General features: G+C 36.5%; 1 protein-coding gene across 1 annotated transcript; it reads right to left on the reverse strand.

Moving 5' to 3' along the window:
• Positions 1-16: 16 nt before the first annotated feature.
• col9a1a (collagen, type IX, alpha 1a) lies at positions 17-22,006 on the reverse strand. Its single transcript, XM_052100895.1, has 32 exons — positions 21,826-22,006; positions 21,255-21,329; positions 21,085-21,123; positions 20,928-20,990; positions 20,178-20,231; positions 19,975-20,010; positions 16,608-16,631; positions 16,451-16,504; positions 16,286-16,339; positions 16,157-16,189; positions 14,853-14,909; positions 14,616-14,669; positions 13,553-13,606; positions 13,360-13,413; positions 13,220-13,273; positions 12,568-12,621; positions 9,735-9,788; positions 9,594-9,647; positions 9,438-9,491; positions 9,294-9,338; positions 9,019-9,072; positions 8,844-8,897; positions 8,698-8,751; positions 7,239-7,310; positions 5,448-5,483; positions 5,249-5,293; positions 5,044-5,076; positions 4,778-4,924; positions 4,421-4,475; positions 4,140-4,328; positions 1,000-1,077; positions 17-848 (listed from the first exon to the last, which is right to left on the reverse strand). The coding sequence occupies exons 1-32, from the start codon at positions 21,898-21,900 to the stop codon at positions 631-633; spliced, it is 2,076 nt and encodes a 691-aa protein (XP_051956855.1). The 5' UTR covers positions 21,901-22,006; the 3' UTR covers positions 17-630.
• Between the last annotated feature and the right edge of the window lie 18 nt (positions 22,007-22,024).

Below are 22,024 nucleotides of genomic sequence, written 5' to 3' on the forward strand. Positions count from 1 at the left end.
CAGCGCTTAATCAAAATTCTTTTATTTTCTTCCCTTTTTCACAACCGCAGATGTCACATCGAACTTTTCTATAATAAATAAAAATATAGAAAACTCCTAGATATTTTTCTAAACATGAAGACTGTGCCCCCCTTGCCCCACTGAAATGAACCTCAGACATTTTTAGAATGTCTCTACGATTAAAACAACCCAAAACTATAAATGAATTCAATATTGACAAATTTACAAGGTTTAAAAAACGTATACCGAAGTCATGATACACATCATCCAGTACCTAAAGTATAGAAAGCATATTGAAATCATACCAAACCTGAGCATGTAATTTTTACAAACTATGGTTGCATTATTGTTGGGGCAGTTTAGTTTTATTTTCATTCTTAATGGCAATATTAGAACTCTTCAAATTGTTTGAAAATACAAACAAACAACAATTTCTTAATAAAGGGGGACTGTGTCATTGAGAACTGTAACACGAACTGATCCAACCTTCATGACTTCACACTAGTGTTTGATAAGTATTTATAATGCTTGCAATACCATCAACACAGAAATCTCCTCGTAGAGGGGAGTCACTCCATTAGTCTTTCAAGTTTCCCTGTCCAGAGATGCTGGATTCTGATGTGTAGCTCACTAATGGTTGTCCGCCCATATATCACCTGGTCCCTTCATGCTTGACTCCTTGGCAGGGGGTGAATTTACAACTGCAAGGACACACTGAGATGGCTCGCAGTATCCGTTAAGGCCGGCAGGACCAGGTGGCCCAGGCACACCTGGCATTCCAGGAACACCTGTTTGTCCTCTCAGGCCGTCACGGCCATCACTGCCATATGCTGGCCTACCTGGCTCACCTAAGAACAGGTGGAGGAACAGATGACCAGTTAGAGGGATGATATTTAGAGATTTTCCCTCACCTCAGTTTACTTTGATGAATGATACAATGGATATGAGATGGTAAAATATGAGAGGTCATACATCTTAATTTTTAAGTCATGATCTCACCTGGGAGCCCTGGTGGTCCAGGAATACCTTTAGGCCCCTGCACAGTGGACCCTCTATCTCCCCTGTCACCTTGGTCACCTAAAATCACACAGAATAAAAATGTGTGCTGTCAACCTTTTTGACTTCAAGGCCCCCCATTGTCCAAGACAATTCGATGGCCCCCTTACTTTATAAAGGTCTGATTTTTAGCATTTTAAATTAGTGCTCTAACATTAGTTGTTCTGATGATTCAAAGAGGGTGACCTTGATTTACATTTTCTGAAACAAGTCCACTCTGAACCCCTTGAATTCATTTATTGTACAGATTTACAGTATCAGTACATCAGTACATGCAACGTACAACATTTATTTACATCCAGAGTTTTATTCATTTTTGGCCGAGGTCTTTTATTGATGATGGGAGAGTAGAATCACTCAGTAAAGTCTTCTCCTGAATATCCCAAAGACTTTCAATGGTGTTAAGGTCAGGACTCTGTGGTGGCCAATTCATGTGTGAAAATTATTCCTCATAATCCCTGAACCACTCTTTCACAAAGGGCACTATGCATGACAGGTGCATAGAGCTTCATGCGCTTCCCTTCTTACCCTGATGCGTACGTACATCGCTGTGGAATAGGGTAAATCTGGACTCATCAGACCACGACATTCTTCTATTGCTCTACAGTCCAATCTTTAAGCTCCCTAGCAAACTGAAGTCGTTTTTTCCTATTAACATCACTAACAAGTGGCTTTCTTGTGACCACAACTTTTTAGTCCCAATCCTGTAAGATCTTTCACTATTAAACATAGCCGTGAGTTCTACAGTCGATTTTTCTACGATTTTTTCTGACCACATATATTCTGCAAGCTAGCAGTTAACCAGGTTTTAATAATGCATTCCCAATTCCAGTGATTTCAGCAACCTCCTTGCCCCTTCTGAAACACAGTAACATATTTTCCATGACCAAGGGATACGTCTTCCAACATGGTTGTTTAAGAAATGAGAAACTTCACACTGTATTAGTTAGGGTTAAAAGAATTGTTGCCAGCTGAAACATATTAAATCACAGCAATAATGATCCAATCATAGGCTCTTAAGTATCATCTTATTTCAATCCAAATGGCAACCTTTTGTTTTTGGCCAGGCCGTTTATAACCAAGCAGCCACAGTTGGGCTTTTCTTGCACCATCATAATAGACAAAAACATGCATCCACTTGCTGGTATAGGCATTTATTAGTTCCAAACTGTTATTAGCCTTATATCAATGTCATAATTATAGGATATCTTGAGAACTTGAGTTAAGGTGATAACTGCCCAAAATTCTATTATCATTTACTCAAATCTCATTTGCACTTACATTTGATTCAAACAATTTAAATGTGTTATGATCTGTATTAAGACACACGCATGAACTGATTTAGTCTGATGCCAAGTCAAAGAGCAAGTGTGAAAGAGATTTGAGAGCAACAGCAGGAAAGGGTTTTTAGCATATATTACTTTTCAGTCTTTTCCTCGCACAAAGCTATTGTATGGCTTTGGAAGACTTGAAATATTGTGTACAGCTTTAAACGGATCCTGTCACGAGAAATCAAATTTTCCTTGATATTTTGACAAATAAGATGTAATTCTACTATCAGAAAAATACTGTAAATTTCAGAACTCAAAACTTAATCCCCAATGGAATAAAAGCATTCATCGAAACCAAGCTGCAAAAACACCTCATTCTCTTCTTCCGTCACTTCATAGGCCCTGCCCACTGGGGCTTAGTTTGGAAACGGAGAGAGAGAACAGGACGGACAGGCCTGATGTGGCCTACTAACTATTCCTGAAGACCGATAGGGACCCATCTGGAGTGCTTTTAATTATTTTTGTATACAAATATGCATTAACGTCTTTGGCCATTGTCATGTATCTCACAACAATTTTAAAAGATGCATTTTCAAGTTACAACTCTGAAAAGGAGACCCTGTTCTTTCAGCTACTGCATCTTGTTTTTTTTTGCTGCATCTGCCCTCTTTTTAATTGTTGGTTGTAAAATGTAAATGTGCACTAGATGAATGTCAGTATGTGTGTGTGTGTCTTGTTCATCCTGCTTTGGACTATGAATGTGTTTTTTGTTTTTGGCTCATATTAGCTTTTATTGTTTATGAACCAGTCATAATACGATTAAAGCTTTGCAAAGGAACAGTTATTGAAAGATGGGGCAGTTAAAAACACATTTGGACCCCATCGTAAAACCGTGAGTGAACAGTTTCATTCATGAATATTTAAAATGTCGTGACTGTTTGATATTTAATGGGGCTGCCATGCTTGAGTGAACATTTTCATATATTAGGATGCAATGGGTTAGGTGTGCGTTATGTGTAAACCCTGAAATTTTGTTATATAATGTTTCGGAGCTGGATCATTCTGTTCTGATTGAGTTTCAAATATGGCTGTATTCGAGGGCTGCACAATGTTAGCCAATTATAACAGTGGGCATTTATGTTGAAGTTTAAAGGAGGCGCTGAGGCCAAAACCGAGCGTTTCAGACAGAGGGCCAGAGACAGGGTGAAAAAGTATCATATATAACTAAATTATGACTGTTTTGGTGCAAAACACCAGCTGAAAATACATCTGTTCCATGAGCACTTAACCAACCCACACTAACTGCACTTACTACTGCACTTGATGTACAAAAAAAAAGAAAAGAAAAATCCTTGTCCGTCTCTTTCTTCTGTACTAGCATCTTTACTAATCCAGCCACTGTGAGAACTTGGCAGTCTTATACTATTGATGTTGTTAAACTTTGTATGACAAATTGCTTGCTATGTGTCCCATTTGTAAGTCACTTGGGATAAAAGCGTATGCTAAATGACATTGTAAATGTAAAAAAAACTTTACTAGCATTATTAGTGGAACTAATAAAATTGTAAAAAAAATAAAAATGTTTATGTCATGACCCCTTTAATAGTACTTTTTTAGTTTTCTTTATTGGAGCTTAACAGCCCCTGTTCCACAGTATGCTTTCATTGTATGGAAAAGAGCAATCTGAACAGTCTCCAAAATGTGTTGCATGGAAGAAAGAAAGTCATGTGTGTATGGAATGCCGTGAAATTTAATCAATGATGACAGAATTTTCATTTTTACTGAACTATTCCTGTAGCAACATCTACATACCTTTGTGCCCTTTTCTTCCTAGAAGCCCAGGTGGCCCTTTGAGACCTGGCAGTCCTCTGCCACCAGGATGTCCAGGGAAGCCATTGTCTCCAGCAGGCCCTGGAGAACCAGGGGGACCAGGAGGACCTGGCAGCCCAGCGATCCCCGACTCAGGCCTAGTCAGACTAGCTGCCAGCTGGGCAAGCTGTCCTGTGAAGAAAAAGAAAAGGCAATGTCAAAAACACTAGAAAAAGTTCAAGAAATATAAACGTTAATACTTTGCAACAATGTGGAATACTTACCTTGCATGACTCTCATGCAGACTTGCTTAATATGCTCATTTGTTGGTGCTTGGCCCTGGTGGAAAGTCAGGTGGACAGTATTAAGACTTTGAACTATTTCAATAATATTCCAGTCAGTTTATTTGTTCATTGTTGGTTAATTGTGGTGGAACAAATCCCATTATAATGTCAGAAACCATCAGACTGCTGTATAATTCTTGATGGCCTGCCAAACAGTTAATGAGATTAGGAGGGCAAATACCTGAACCATGACATAACTAATAAGCTCAATGTGAAATCCAATTGTTATGTCAGGTATGATAAATTATCTGTGATAACTAGGATGGCACAGATTGAGATCTTTTAAAAAAGGCATACTCGTCGTCCCTGTGTCCCAGGCAATCCGGGTACTCCACTGTCTCCTTGCATGCCTCTTGGTCCAGGCTCTCCATGTGGGCCCTCGGGTCCAGGTTGGCCACGCCCTCCCTCTGGTCCTTTATTTCCTGTGTCTCCTGGTTTTCCTGTCTGAACATAAAAAAAAGAGGCATCCGGATCCACTTGAGTTGACCCACGCAGGGGGGTGATCAAATTTGTCTAAATATTTAATAAACGACTCAAACTAAATAGTATCAGATCAGACTCACCGATCCTTTCTCTCCTGGCTCTCCCTCATCACCCTGAGAAAATAAGTGGACATGGAATTTTAGATCAGCAAGGTGGACTTGACCTATGCCTTAACCAATACACTCGGATATTGAGTTTGAAATTGAGGAGAAATAATGTTGCTGCAGAGTAAAACAAACCCTGTGAATATAATTAAAAATCATAATTTGTGCAGGTTTTACTTACTACATCTCCTTTCTCCCCTGGTGTTCCTTCTTCACCAGGTGGTCCCTAAACCAACACATATTAGGTTTATTATATAATTGGTGTGGCATAATACACATCTAATTTATTGTATTTATTATAAAAGCATTTATTATTATACATTATAAAAATTATAAAATATCCTGTAGATATATTCAGAAATACATTTATGCAGGCTTACTTGTTCACCTTTTGGACCAGTGAGACCAACCAGGCCCTAAAATACAAAAATAAAGACGTAACTGTCTTATAACAGCTATGTCATAAATTAATTATAATGATTTCAACATAATTAATATCTAGTATTTGTAGTAACATACAGACCAGAACTGACAAAGGACAAGAGAATATGAGGGTATATATACACTCACCTAAAGGATTATTAGGAACAACATACTAATACTGTGTTTGACCCACTTTCGCCTTCAGAACTGCCTTAATTCTACGTGGCATTGATTCAACAAGGTGCTGAAAGCATTCTTTAGAAATGTTGGCCCATATTGATAGGATAGCATCTTGCAGTTGATGGAGATTTGTGGGATGCACATCCAGGGCACGAAGCTCCCATTCCACCACATCCCAAAGATGCTCTATTGGGTTGAGATCTGGTGACTGTGGGGGCCATTTTAGTACAGTGAACTCATTGTCATGTTCAAGAAACCAATTTGAAATGATTCAAGCTTTGTGACATGGTGCATTATCCTGCTGGAAGTAGCCATCAGAGGATGGGTACATGGTGGCCATAAAGGGATGGATATGGTCAGAAACAATGCTCAGGTAGGCCGTGGCATTTAAACGATGCCCAATTGGCACTAAGGGGCCTAAAGTGTGCCAAGAAAACATCCCCCACACCATTACACCACCACCACCAGCCTGCACAGTGATAACAAGGCATGATGGATCCATGTTCTCATTCTTGACTCTACCATCTGAATGTCTCAACAGAAATCGAGACTCATCAGACCAGGCAACATTTTTCCAGTCTTCAACTGTCCAATTTTGGTGAGCTCTTGCAAATTGTAGCCTCTTTTTCCTATTTGTAGTGGAGATGAGTGGTACCCGGTGGGGTCTTCTGCTGTAGCCCATCCACCTCAAGGTTGTGTGTGTTGTGGCTTCACAAATGCTTTGCTGCATACCTCGGTTGTAATGAGTGGTTATTTCAGGCAAAGTTGCTCTTCTATCAGCTTGAATCAGTCGGCCCATTCTCCTCTGACCTCTAGCATCAACAAGGCATTTTCGCCCACAGGACTGCCGCATACTGGATGTTTTTCCCTTTTCACACCATTCTTTGTAAACCCTAGAAATGGTTGTGCGTGAAAATCCCAGTAACTGAGCAGATTGTGAAATACTCGTCTGGCACCAACAACCATGCCACGCTCAAAATTGCTTAAATCACCTTTCTTTCCCATTCTGACATTCAGTTTGGAGTTCAGGAGATTGTCTTGACCAGGATCACACCCCTAAATGCATTGAAGCAACTGCCATGTGATTGGTTGATTAGATAATTGCATTAATGAGAAATTGAACAGGTGTTCCTAATAATCCTTTAGGTGAGTGTATATATATATATATATATACACATATACACACACACACACACACACACACACAAAGACTAACAAGTACGATGGCACACACCTGTGAAACAATCATGGAACAAATCAGGAAATTAGGAACACAGACAAGGCAAAATCCAAACTTAAAACTAAGTTCTCTAAACTCTCAACATAAAAGTCTTTGCAAACATAAGGATGATGACATGACAACAGTGATTAATTACTTTGTAATTAGATTACACCCAACACTGATTATGAAATACAGTATTACGTGCATTGTGCTCTTTTTGGTACTGGAGGTAATTACATTTATTGATGTTAAAAACAAACATTAGGTTCTTTCATATTCTAAATTACTATTAGTTGACCAAAAAATAAATAAATAAATAAATAAATCTACATTTTCTAAATCCTACCCTGTCTCCTTTCTGCCCGGGTAGGCCAGCAGGCCCTGAAAGACCTGGAAGGCCCAGATCTCCTTTAGCACCCTGTAGAATACATAAACACACACACACACAAATAAATACAAATCTGCGAACACTACATGGCTTGTGCTTAAAGCTGCTTTACAAACCACATCTTCTCTAAAACACAGCTCAGTGAGCACGGTACTGGCAGGGCATGTCTTAAAGTGTGTGGATGGATGTGGACTCTGATTAAGCCTGATGCCCTTCGCTGGCTGCTTTAAGGAATTTCTGTCAAACAGAGAGCTCATTCAGCCCCTCTTTCCTGCTCTAAATATCCCCTTACCAAAGAAAATACCCCCAGCCACTAGGCTTCAATAATAACAAGCTATTCATGCCCCTACCAACCAATTACTGTATTAAAGCGAACCAGAGCTTTCTAAGGAGATTGTTTCAGTCTGGAGCAGTATTGAGCTCTTCGGCATAGGAGTGAGCTTACAGGACATGAATCTGAGAACTAGGACCAAGAATAACATGTCTCTGATTGTGTTCAATTTGTTGTGGAACATCTAGACAGTGTTGTGGTCCAATGTCAGATTCTGTTTACAGTTATTTTATTGATGTGTAAATTATTCAAATGTATAAGAGCTTATTTAGAGCTTACATTCATGTAAAAGCTAAAATACTGGATCTACCACACAGAATAGTCCAAAGATAAGCACAATAACAGCTTGCTGTAGTGTTCTGGTTGAAATGAGATTAAAAAGGAATTCAAACAAAATGTGTGAATTCAAGTTCAATGTGATTTGAAGTGTTACTTTGAAAGTGGGTTTGGGGTTGTGGTGGAGGGATGTTATCCTTGTAATTTCTGTTCCGTGCTCAGTGAGTGTATATCCAGATGTGCAGTTTAGTCAAGCATACTTTTGCATGTTAATGAGTTAATTCAGATGTCTGGATCACAGTAGTGTGTTGATGCTATACAGTCCCATCAGAGTGTGCCAGATTGTGTGGTCTGCTGCATACTCTGCTAAATAGTGCTCAGAACAGACTCGAAAGATCAGAATTGCGGCATGCAAATTGTGTTGGGCATACATTTTGTGGGTGCATTTGTGCCACTAAACCAGCGCATTCCCCCTCAGTGTCTCTGCCCATTAAGCTTCATTACTTCGTAGCGATGTTGTGTCCTGAAGAGTTTCTGAAAGTGTACTACAGCATATTATATTATATGCCTTTATCATAGTATCTTTCCACTATAATGGTGAAATAATGGAGGTTTTGAGATTTACATTTATGCATTTGGCAGACGCTTTTATCCAAAGCAACTTATAGAACCCTTATTACAGGGACAATCCCCCCGGAGCAACCTGGAGTTAAGTGCCTTGCTCAAGGACACAATGGTGGTGGCTGTGAGGATCGAACCAGCAACCTTCTGATTACCAGAAGGTAGATATTGTGACACCTGATCACTTACCCTTACACCTGGCAAGCCTGCAGGCCCATCAGGGCCTCTTTTTCCTCTCTCTCCCTGGAGAAATAAGAGAGAAATAAAGCAGAAAATTATTGGAGTGACACATTTTTGTGTATGACACTATATACTGTGTGAAGAAATATACTCACTGGCCCACCTCTTGGTCCGACTTGTCCAACCTCTCCCTGGTCACCACGTTCACCCTGAAATCAATACATCAGAAAATCAGTCATTCAGCATATCAATTTATTATTCATTCAATTAGCACAGAATTTACAATCCATCCACAAGGACGTGTTGGTTGTGGTAAACAAAGGGACTCACTGTTTTTCCATTATTTCCAATCAGACCTGCCATGCCAGGAGCACCAGAATTTCCCTAAAATAGAGGTAAGGCAGGTTAACCTTCAGTAGATAAACTACATCTACATCCGTAAGAGTGCTATTAATATTACTATTAAGCTAACATGTCTGATTATGACCAAAGCATTCCTTTAGTAGGCATCTAGCTTGGTGAAACAAATCAAAATAGTAGCAGCAAAACCTTGACAAAGATATACCATTACTCAATATAATTTAATTTGCACTTGAATTACCTACTTTTTCACCCATGTGGCCCTTTGCTCCTGGAATACCTGGTAAACCCTGAAAAAGAAAAATATCAATCTCCAGTATTTGCTGATTTTACACAAAACCAATAATGCCATTTCTAATCTTAGAAGCAATTATCACTGTAATACGCACTGGGAATCCCTGAAGTCCAGCCTCACCAGGTGATCCAACTTTCCCAGGAAGACCCTAAAACAGCAACAGACATGATGATAAAAATCTCTCTACTAAAGAAAGAAAAAAACAGTACAACTCATCATCCTGAAAAATTATTGCAATTTTGCTCATTACCTTCACTCCAGGAAGTCCTGGAATACCATCACGACTATCCACCCCAGGCAAACCCTACACCACAAAAATTGTATAATAAGACTTTTAAGGATAACACAATATTGTATACTATGAATATAACTTCAGCAATAGTAAACTTACAGTCTCTCCTTTCGGTCCAGATAAACCCATAAGTCCCTGAAACCCCAGTGCTCCCTAAACAGAGGAGCAACCAACATGGAATGGTATTAATATAGTAACTCAAAAGGGGATTAGAACGACGGTGATTTAGTGCCATGTATAAAAAAAAATAAAAAATTGGAACATTTCGAGAATAAAGTCATAGATAGCATTGTGAAATTAAAGTCAAAATTACAAGAATAAAAAATATTTTGAGAATAAATCATAAGGAAAGTAACATCAAACAAGGCGCAAACATGCCTCATTTCTATGTAAATTAGGCTCATTCTAGATTGCGCTTCAATCACAAAAATGGCCTGGCGCAAATTAGATTGCTCTATTACCACAAATAAAAGTAGTAAAAAAGTAGTAAAAGTGAATTTAAAAGAGATTTTTGAGAACATTTTCAATCCATCATATCAGCAGTAATTAATCAAACACTAATGATGAAGGAGAGCGTTATAGCTTGGCATATATCAAGATAGCGCTGTGTAGTCATGCACCCTTTTTCTTGCAGTTATTTAATTTATTCAGGGGAAGGTTACAAGTGTACAGTGCCTAGACCTGAAACCAGATGATCTATTAATATTTACATATGTCTATAGATCAGTACTGATGTCCGTCATTTTAATCCTGTTCTTTGTGTATCTATTCAGGTCCCAGCCAAAGAAACAAAATGTGAGAGCCCAAATTGCGCGCATTCATGTTACATGCATTTCTTGTGTCAATTAAGTTGAGAACTATTTGAAACCCCAACTTACTAAAACCATTATTATTTTTATAATTAAATTCTGTAATAGTTAATAAATTTCGCAGCTTTGGCAAGGATACAAACAACTTCCATGTTTGTCAGTATTTCCACATTATTTTCATTTTTAGAAGATAAACTCCTGACACATTTTCCAGACTGACCGGACAGCTCCCATAACACTTAAATATAAATACAATTTAAATTAATACACTAAATAAAAAAAATTCTCCCAATTTGGAATGCCCAATTCCCAATGTGCTTTTTAAGTCCTCGTGATCGTGTAGTGTTTCGCCCATAAATCCCAGCTTCCTCTGTGTCTGAGACTGTCAACAGATGCATCTTATCACATGGCTTGTTGAGCGCGTTGCCACGGAGACATAGCGCATGTGGCTTCATGCGATCCACCGTGGCATCCATGCTCAACTCACCACGTGCCCCACCGAGAATGAACCACATTATAGCCATCACGAGGAGGTTACCCATGTGACTCTACCCTCCCTAGCAACCGGGACAATTTGGTTGCTTAGGAGACCTGGCTGGAGGTCTCATCACGCCCTGGGATTCGAACTAGCAAACTCCAGGGGTGGTAGCCAGCATCTTTACCACTGAGCTACCCTGGACTCCTGGTAAATGCGCTATTTATTAGCATGCTGCAGACCACCAAATTTGACCCCGTCTGGACTGTATATGTCCACTGTGATCCACCTAAATAATCTCTTAAACGTGCAGAAAATGTGTGCTTGACTATACAGTGCATCTAGATATGCCAAGCTATAACACTCTTCTCCATCATTTGATTAGTGTTTGATGAATCACTACAGATATGATGAGTTGAAAATGTTCTTAAACATCTCTTTTAAATAAAATTCATTTTACCACCTACTTTTATTTGTGGTAATAGCGCAATTTTTTGTGAATGAAGCAATTACAGTGTTTATTGCACCTGCTAAAATAGATTGTGGGTAGTTAATGAATAAGATGCAGGGTTTTCACTGAAATAAAATGTGCAAAATTTGCGCAACTGTTTAGTGAATCGGCACAATGTCTTGAAATGGACCTCTATAATTCACAGCTTCACTTGAGAGCAAGCCTGTATCTCGCACCTCACTTGACAGGCACCCACAGGTGTACTAACTACTGTACTAATGCACATCTCATTCATGAACAGAGAGCTCTCATAATGCAATGACTTTATTCTCAAAATATTACGAATTTATTGTCATAATTTTTACTTTATTCAAGAAATATTATGACTTTAGTCTCGTAATTTAATTTTTTTTCTCAAAATATTACGACTTGATACTCATAATTTTTACTTTATACTCAAAATATTTACTTACTGACTCGAAAAGGTTTTTATTTTTACATGGCACTAAAACGCCAACAAAGATAGCATAACAAAGTCAAACATATGTTGCAAGCTAAGCCCAATTGAAGGACTTTTTTTTTATGATTGTTTACTGTAATATTACAGTTTGTCTTCTCAAGCTGCTGATATAAATATATTGTATACAGTATGTCCAGTGTTGGGTAAAATTACAAAGTAATTACAAAGTTACTGTAATCTAATTACTCTTTAGTCAAAAAAATTATGTAATTAATTTAATTTTAAATTATTTTAATCAGATTACAGTTACTTTCAATTACTTTAATTACTTTTAAGTACATAACAGGGTTATGCTTATTTCTAATATATTATTTATGTAGAATACGTGAATTATGGCCCGTAACAAGTCATAATGAATGAGAAATCTGAGGTGTTGAGTATGACTTTTGTGTAACAACAAACAAGAAAGAAATATAGATTTTTTTTTTAATTAGTCGAGCGGAAAAGTGTTTTAGAAAGTAATTAGGAGTAAAGTAATTGTGTAGTAATAGTAATGTGATTACATTTTCAATAAAGTAATTAGTAAAGTACTATGATTATTTTTTTTTTTAAATAAATAATTTGTTTTATATTTGTAATTTGTATTACAATTTTTACATAACTTAACCAACACTTAGTATGTGTTGTCCAACTTGTTATTTTGATATATTTATTTGTTAGTTTTGTTGCTGACTCACCTGAGCTCCTTTTGGTCCAGCCTCACCTACTTTTCCTCTTTGACCATGATCACCCTTAAAACATTAAATAAAATGTAAATCATTAGGTTTTATTCCATCTAATATCATCAAGCAACAGCTTCATAAGCAATAATCAGTTTGTAAAACACAAGGCCTGTAAAACCAATCTTTAAAAAAACATACCAAAATTCCTTAGAATTAAAGAAATGTCTTATTTCATAAAGAATATGAAATAAGCAGTGGTCAGTTAAAACAGATATAGACAGGTGAAGCTTTAAATAAGAGAACAGATCAAAATATGATACATGTTCCAGGAAATTTTTGGTGGGTGATCACTCCATTTAGTAGGTGATCATGCAACATGTTACCTAGATATTTTGAAGAACAATCTAGCTTTTAGAAAGTACATGCTAAGCAAAAAATGCAAAAGGGGTTCTGAATTAATTATTCATAATCGTACACTTGATCTTCGCTATAGAGTTTGAACTTAGGATAATATGTTAGAAATGTTGGTAAGTTAATGTAGAGAATACAAGAATGGTTTTAGAATTACAAGAATTATATATAGAAATTATAACTGAGGTCAAAGGTCAACACTTTGAAGTGATTTGTTGACTAGGTGACATTATGTAATACTGATTGTGACACTTACAGGAGCACCCTGTATGCCCTGAGGACCCAAATCGCCAACATTCCCACGAAGTCCCTATAAGAGAAAAAAATCACTTTTAGTAATTTCATGAAACATCCTTGTCCTTTTTTCTTTACTTATGAAGACCTTTTGACACTTACCCTGTCCCCTTTAGGGCCCATTATCCCTGTGATTCCTCTGAGACCCTGCGGACCCTAGAGTTGCAAAACAAACACACAAAGAGATGTAGAGTGACAGCATAGAGTGACTGAATAGGAACAATTGTGTTGCAAAGATATATTATTAACATTTGACACAGGCAAAGGATATTAGATAAATAATGTTTGTTTTTACAGGTGTTCCTTGTGCTCCTGACTCTCCAGGTGCTCCCTGGTCTCCTTCTTCACCCTGTAAGAAACCAGAAACTCAGTTACACACCCAGTCATGATCTTTAGTTACATGTTTTCCAGTGATCAATAACAGTTAGCATGCTGACTGTTCCAAAAATAAAGACCACATGAAATTCTGTAGATTTTATTTCATTATTAGCTATGAAGGATCTATATGATAGCATACTCCTAAGAATAACTTTAAGCAGATATAAGCATTTAAAATGTACAAACTTTCTCTTTCAGAAAAATAGACCAAGATATTGATGACACATCTTGCACTTACAGGCATATCCAAAACATGAATTAATAAATGATTCAAATGTAATGCTCTCTATAATGAGAATGCCCAACCCACTAATACCACCAGTTTCTGACTAGCAAACATGGCTAACAGTTGTTATGTAAACTAAATGCTATCAGCTATTTAAAGGGCCATGACTACAACATATTTTTGGAGATGTTAACAGGTGTATATATCTTGCACACAAGGGAAGAGAATGTTAACATTAGTTATTTAAGAGTAAAAAGTATAATTTAGGGATTTTTCTGACTATTTTCATCTTCCAGGTTTGAAATGAACAGTCAACTTCACAGGTCGTGACATACAGGGTTTAGCTTTCCATCAAACTTCAGAGCCTCTACATCACGGGTGTTGTCGATATTATTCATGAGAAGGTGTGGCCTTTATGTGAATTTTCATGTTTTTTTTTTTTTATCATTTTAAAGACTGCCCTGAAAAAGAGCAATTATTAGGGACATAGCAATGAAAAAATACTGTATATTCTCTATGGGAATTTCTTCTCCATTAATTTTAAAAGTTTAATTAATTGATATATCCAGCTTTTCCATGACCATTTTTTCATTAAAAAATGAAATTATCTAATAATACCTGTATATAATTATTCAAATGTATGAGCCACCATTTAATAAAGGTAATTTCCACACTTTTTACATTTTCACTTCAATATATGTGACTGAGAGAAGAACAAAAAAAGTACATTAAACCTGACTTATATAAATATCACCTTATGTCCTTGCCTTCCTGGTTCACCCGATTCGCCTTTGACACCTTTGTGACCCTAAACATGAACAAAAACACAGAATGAATTAGTCTGAATGACACCCATTTGAACATCCATGTTTGATGTCTGGAAGCATGCATAAATTTAAATAAAAGGCCTATATATATATATATATATATATATATATATATATATATATATATATATATATATATATATATATATTATATAAAAACTCACCTTCATGCCTGGAAGACCAGTGTAACCATTCAAACCAGCAGTACAGGCATTTGGACACTGAGAAACAAAAATGACGGATCAATTAATAAAAACCTTGAGACATAATAAATAAGCCACTTTTAAAATCTAGCCTATTACAGTAGCCCAGAATTAGCAAACAAATACAAGAGTCCCGATATTAAATGGCAGTTTTTGAAATGTGAAAGGAATAAGGCAAACAAAATCTGATTCAGATGAGTTGATTAAAAATCAAAATCTGATTGAAAATCAAACCCAAAAAGCACTACAAAAATACAGGCAGTTGACGAAGATTTTTTTTTTTTTATCAAAATCAAGATTACACTTACACAACAATATAAATTGTAAAGTATATTTAAGGTGTCATGATAGGACACCATATTGAATCACCTTTATGCCTTCAGCAGTTCATTAGGGGTCAAGCCACAAAGGGGCTTCGTTAGTGTTCCTATTATTAATATTCCGCTTGAGTCTCTGGCATCCCATAGAACCGATCGCAGGAAAGTTATGTAATTTGGCACACAGATAGAGGACAGTCTGATCTGTTACCACAGCAAATGTGGCATCTCTACCTCAAACCCTCTAGTGCCACCAACTGCCCAAATTTGCCCTCACGTTTATGTTAATAGCTTTTGAACCGTGAGTCCTAGAAACAAAATTCCTCTGATTCCTTGGCTAAAGATGATTTGATTCGATTGACGCCATTTTCCGTCATGAACATTTTTCAGCCATTTTGAAATTTCTGAAAAACCTACTTTTTCAAACTCGTCCCAGGCCGTTTATCAGATTTGCACGAAAATTTGCCTGCATCATTTAGAGGCTCTCATGACAAAACGTTATTCACAGAATTTTGATAAACCATACTATTTTCGAATGGCGCTTAAACAAATTCCCTGTGGTTACCTGCAACATTTTGGCACACTGCCCCCTACTGGTCAGGAGATCACAAAGCTTCTTTTGCTGCTCATGGTGCCGATAATTGGCTTGACCCCTGTATCGCTGCTTGCAGCTATATGTTTAAAAGGTCCTGTGGTGACCAGTACAAATATTTATTTAAATAATTATCTATGAATTAATAATACCATAAAACTGCATGTATAATAATGATAAAAGTAAAAGGGTATAGCATGTCACACCACAGTATTAATATTTCATGTCAACTACCCATAATTTTTGTTTATGGGGAACTGCTGAGTCTGTGTTATCTGAAGAGCAAACACTTGAACAAAACATTATGACATAAGATTTAGTGAAAGGGTAACCAGACTTGATACTTGGATTCTTACCAATTCCTTACCATCCCAGACTCCAGGAGGGCCCTGTAGATATAAGGAATATGATTGAAAAATAATGTTTAGAGCCATTTTATAAATCCAGTATTGAATTATCATAAAGATCTAATTGTTAATACTTACTCTTGGCCCTGGCAGTCCTTGAGCTCCAACGGGACCTCTTAATCCCCGACTTCCCTTTACAGCAGAACCAGAGAAACTCAAACTTAAAATGATACCAGTGCCACAACATTTATCTTTTTTCCAAGTCTGATTGTTTAAGGTGAGTAATGGAATAACAATACATACGGGAGGTCCAACTTTGCCCAGCTCTCCAGGTAATCCATCTTCCCCATCAGCACCCTTCAAAGTAAACAAACAACAAGCCCTTAAAGTGTCGACAAAGTCCCCCCATTTAAAAAAATTACATTAAATCTAATAAATTAATAAAATATTAGGCACTCACAGCTTCACCATCCTCTCCAACACCCTGTGAACAGGGTAACAGATGTGAAATGATGTGAAATCAGCAAAGACAAACATTCAAATAAAGCCATGTGATCATGGATTAATGTGATCTGCACAAAATTATTTTACTTATTAGTAAATAAGATGTATGTGAACTCATGGTCCAATACAGCCTTGCTTTAGTTTAGAACATCGCTCTATGACCTTCTGCTTGCATCAGCTCAGAACACAATAAGAAGGTCATTGTTGAAGATGCATCTATGCATGATAACAAATGAATGGATGTACACATGAAAAAAAAAAAAAACTGTATAAAACTCTACTTAGATTTCTTTTCAATTTTGCGTACGCACAAAACTTTTTAGATTTATAAAACCATCCGTACGCCAGAACCTGCGCATAGTTCCTTTAATTATTAAAATAATTTGTGCAGCATTGTCTGATATCATCGAATTACTAAGATTTTATATCTGACTGGTATTTTATATAAAAAGAAAAACAGCTTAATGGCAATTTATCTTATCTCAGTACATGATTTCTGTAATAGCCTTTGGGAACAGAAAATATCTCAAACTAAAAAATCCTCGCTGTTATTTTTAGTTACTGTATGTTCCTTTTCTATGATGACATGGGAAATTCATCCAAACATTGCGCATCCCAAAACTAAATTTCCCTACAGCTTATATTTGAATGCCTTTTCAATTAGTTACAAATTAACATAGTCTACTATTGGCTTGATAACAATTACTTCTGATTCAGTGCTTGACTACATACTTTTTTATTCTATATGTGGTGAATTAAATGAAAATCAGAGTTTATAATCAGTGTGTTCAGTTCATTATTTGTCCAGCTCGAGTCGCCAATTCATACACACAAAGAGTGCGTACACACAGTCAAGAGTGTCTGGATGGTGCCCACATATTTACGCCAAACTTATTTTTTATAAATCACGATATGTTCATGGGAAATTGCGAACACCCATTTCAATGCCCATTTTGTGCAACTTTTATACACCAGGCCCCTGATGATTTTAAAAGAAATTGCCAGACTGTTTGAAATAGCTCATATAGTAACACACTAATAGGGCTGGGTAGATTACTTCTGAATTGTAATCTGGTACTGATTAAAAATGACAAAAATGTAATCTATTGGGTTTCATTTTATAGTAATCTAATCTGATAATTACTTTTTGATTACTACTGATCTTATTCTTGTTTATTTGATGTCACATGCATTTAAGTGGAATAAACTTGTACCATTTTGACAATACTGCTTAAATGCACTAAAGACAACTTACTTAATGGATAAAAATATGGGAGTTAATGTATTTTTTGTGTGCGTGTTTTACCTGCCATTTGTCAGTTTCTGAGTGAAATAAAAAAGGCACTTAATGGAATGTTCCGGGTTCAATACAAGTTGAGCTAAATCGACAGCATTTGTGGCATAATGTTGATTATCACCAAAATGACTCGTTCCTCATTTTCTTTAAAAAAATTTAATAAATCTATGTTACAGTGAAAATGGAAGTGAATGGGGACAATGAAAATGAACGTGTTCAATTTTTGGAGGGTTTAAACAAAAACGTGAAGCTTATAATTTTATAAAAGTACACATTAATTCTTCAGTTACAACTCATGTGTTACTTGAGCTGCAAAAGTTGTTTAAATTTTATTTTTTAGTCATTTTAGGGTTTGTAACATTACATCGTCATGGAAATGAAGTTGTAAAATTGGCTATAACTCTACACAGAAAAGGTTTGTAAGTGATTTTATCAAATTAAAATCATGTTTACCCTCATATCCTTTCTATGTCTTGTGGTTAAAATTTTGAAAAAGTTAGTATTTTAATGTAAAAAATTGGCCCCCATTCACTTCCATTGTAAGTGCCTCACTGTAACCTTGATTTTTGCTTTTTTTTTAAAGAAGAACAAGTCTAAATAAATTTTTATGGAAATCAACATTATGCCACAAATGCTTTCGACTGAGTTTAATTATATTGAAACCAGAATATTCCTTTAAAATATTCTTGCTCCCGCAATTTTGGCATTTCAAACACCATGTGTGATAACATATCAAAGGTGTGTTTCCCAAAAGCATCGTTTTATTGTTAGAAACATAGTTCAACGATTTGGTGTTTCCCGAAACCATAGTTCCAACGAACATTTGCATCACAAAGTTGTACAGATCTTTACCTGTGGTTAGAAGCATAATTCCTTGTTAGTTTTCTGTGTAGACATAATTTCACTTGCTGAAGCTTCTATATCTTTTATTCCATATATATATATATATATATATATGTCTTTCATTCTGTCAACAATTTGACCACGTTTACATGCATGTGAGAAAATTCCAGGGTTTTGCAGAAAGCAGTGTTCTGAAATGTAACGTAGATGCGAGTGCAACCGTTTAATGGATTAAAGACTATTAAGAGAAAGCAATTCAACATACAAGGTTTCTGTCAGAGAGCACTTTTTTGTTTGTTTCTGTTAAATCATAAGTGGCATTTATATATTTTTCAAGAGTGCGTATGTGCGTATGTCCTCAAGTGCGTCGGGGGAACCCCAAGTTTGATATAGATGGAAACCAATTTATTGCAGCATATGTATATGTAAAAGTGCATGCACCTTTCCAGTCTTCAGCAGCTTTCTTGAATTAAACGGCTTTCTGGTGTACATGTAAATAATCTTATATAATTTAATATTCATGGAAGTTATTACTCCACTCTCTGAGTAACCTCATGTTAACGACAGCTCATTAATGACAGTGGTTCGAACAATGGATGTGCGACATAATTATTATGGTTTTGGGAAACAGTTGTGACTAGCTAGTTAATATCTTCAAGGATGCATCATACTATGGTGGTTAAGCAGTTATGTCATTGTATGGGAAACACACCCCAGACCATATTTGTGAATCAACATCATGAAAAAAAAAAAAACATTCTAAAAAGTTGTCACAAATGCAAAAGTGCATTCAGAAACATTTTTGAAGCCGAGTACAAAAGCAATTCACAAAACTAAAACAAATTAGTCTGTGGACTGAGTGTGCAATCTAGAATGAAAATGTTCAATTATAAAAAAAAAAAAACAATAGGGATACATAAATTATGAACAATTTAATACCTTTGCCTGATTCATATGTAATCCTGTAATCCATAAAAAGTAACTGTAATCTGAGTATGAGTATTTTAAAATGTAATTTAATCTCATTACAAGTACTTGATTTTTGTAATCTTATTACATAATTCAGAATACATGTAATCCATTACTACCCAGGACTGCACACTAACATTTCATTTCAAGACATATACGCTTTAAAACATGTTCTGCCACCTTTGTGTGGAAAATGTTTGAATCATTTACTTACAGGAGCTCCCCTTGGCCCTGGCTCACCAGGTTCACCCTAATAAACAATAAACACCAGACCATAGTTAGTATCTTTTGAATAAAACTTAAATATTTAATATTTAACTTATTCAAGTAAAAAAATCAATTGTAAAATTTAGCCATTCTAACAAAAATGGTATAGCCTTTTAAAATGCAAACTTTTACAACTAGGTGAAAACTTACTTTCTGTCCAATAGGTCCATCAGGGCCCGGTTCACCACGTGGCCCAGTCAAACCCTTAGAAAGACACAGCTATCTATGAACATGAGCTTCACTCAATGATTATAAAATACTGGGTATATTACTCACTCACATGACCACAGCTAAACCCATAACAAATCCCCCCAACCATAGAATAAAGTAACAGACCCCACCCACATTTCCTCTAATTCAGTACATGTACAGCAGACCACTGCAGATGCCAACATTTAACTCTTCATTACAGGGAACAGGAAACACCTCTTAAAATCGAGAGCCACTAACAAAACACTGTTGATACTACACACTTATCTTTAATTTATATTTTGTTAATTTTGTGTAACTAAGAGTTGTTGTTTAGTTTTGTTTTACAACTTAATCCTAAAATATTAGCCTAAAAACCCTACAAATGTATTTATTTTGTAGCAGTCAACACCAGCAAAGAGGAGCCACAAAGGTCTTCAGTTTAATGCACAGTCCCATCACCAGCAGCAGCAGTGCAGAGTTTAGCCCCTGTGGCTGCGTACTTACACAAAAAGGTCTCTGTCTCCTTCAGGAAGCCTATGGGGCTCCCTCTGTTTTCCATCCAGGAGCTTTTTTCACCTTTTTTCACTCAGACCCCTCCAATACAAACTACACTCACAGTCTCTTCATGCTGCAAGTGTTACTTTGAAAAGAAAAACTGATTTTAACTCACTTTCCAGACCTTAACAAAAAATAAAGACCAAGACTCACGTCCGCTCCTGGTTTTCCTGGAAGGCCATTTAATCCAATCCTGCCATTTTCTCCATCAGGGCCCTGCCAATGATGCACATCATTATAGCATAATCATGACAGATTTGTACTGGAATTCAAAACTTACATTTTTGTCTTGAAAAAGAGGAATACTTACTGGGGGGCTATCAGGACCAGGGCCAGGTCCCCTCTCACCCTGAAATCATACAACATACTAACTGAATAATTAACATATAAGATGCTATTCAAGGCTACATTCATAAGGGAACCTTGTGTATAATATGAGGAAAGAATAGGGACTATTAAAATGACAGGAATAGAACTTACATCAATGCCGTCAACGCCAGAAAATCCAGGAACCCCTGGAGGTCCAGGGGGCCCTCTTGGACCAGGTGCTCCCCTCTAAAATAACATACAAAAAGATTCAAGTTTTCTTTTGATTCAAATATACTCTGAAATCTAAATGGTTTAGAGTGCAGAGTCATCAGAACAAAGAAGTAATTGTAGGTGAGCCTGATGCTCTGGTTAGAGGGATCACAATGGCCCCCTCTGATCCTGAGAAAGTGATAACAATTGTGCACACCTGGACCAACTAAATGCAAATACCTTCCACATGTCGAGAAATTGATTCAGAAACCAGTATAGCATCACTTACTAAAGAAGGAGCTCACCATCAAATAATTGAAAGAAACATAGCTATGTAGGAAAAACTAGTGCATTTAAAAAAATGTTAAAAAAAACATTTCTCACTGCTTTAATATTATATCAAATCCCACATTATTTTATCTCTATATATCGTCTGTCTCTATTAATTTATATTTAAGAATACAATACCTCAACACGTAACCTAAAACAAACAGCCCATCTCTACTGCAAAATAAATTATTTGGTATCCTACCTGAGCAGAGCTGATCAGAACTATCTGCAGTAAAATAACCAGCAGAGACGCGCGAAGAGTCCCGGCGGGTGCCATATTCACCCCGATGACTTGGGGCAAAAAAAGTCCTTTTTAGAAGATTTGTAGGGGTTCACGGGTTTTCCGTCAATATTCCCCAACAAAACCTTCGCACCATCTAACACTCACTCGGTATAAAAAA

This window comes from Xyrauchen texanus, chromosome 32, assembly GCF_025860055.1.
Source record: "Xyrauchen texanus isolate HMW12.3.18 chromosome 32, RBS_HiC_50CHRs, whole genome shotgun sequence".
Lineage (NCBI taxonomy): Eukaryota > Metazoa > Chordata > Actinopteri > Cypriniformes > Catostomidae > Xyrauchen > Xyrauchen texanus.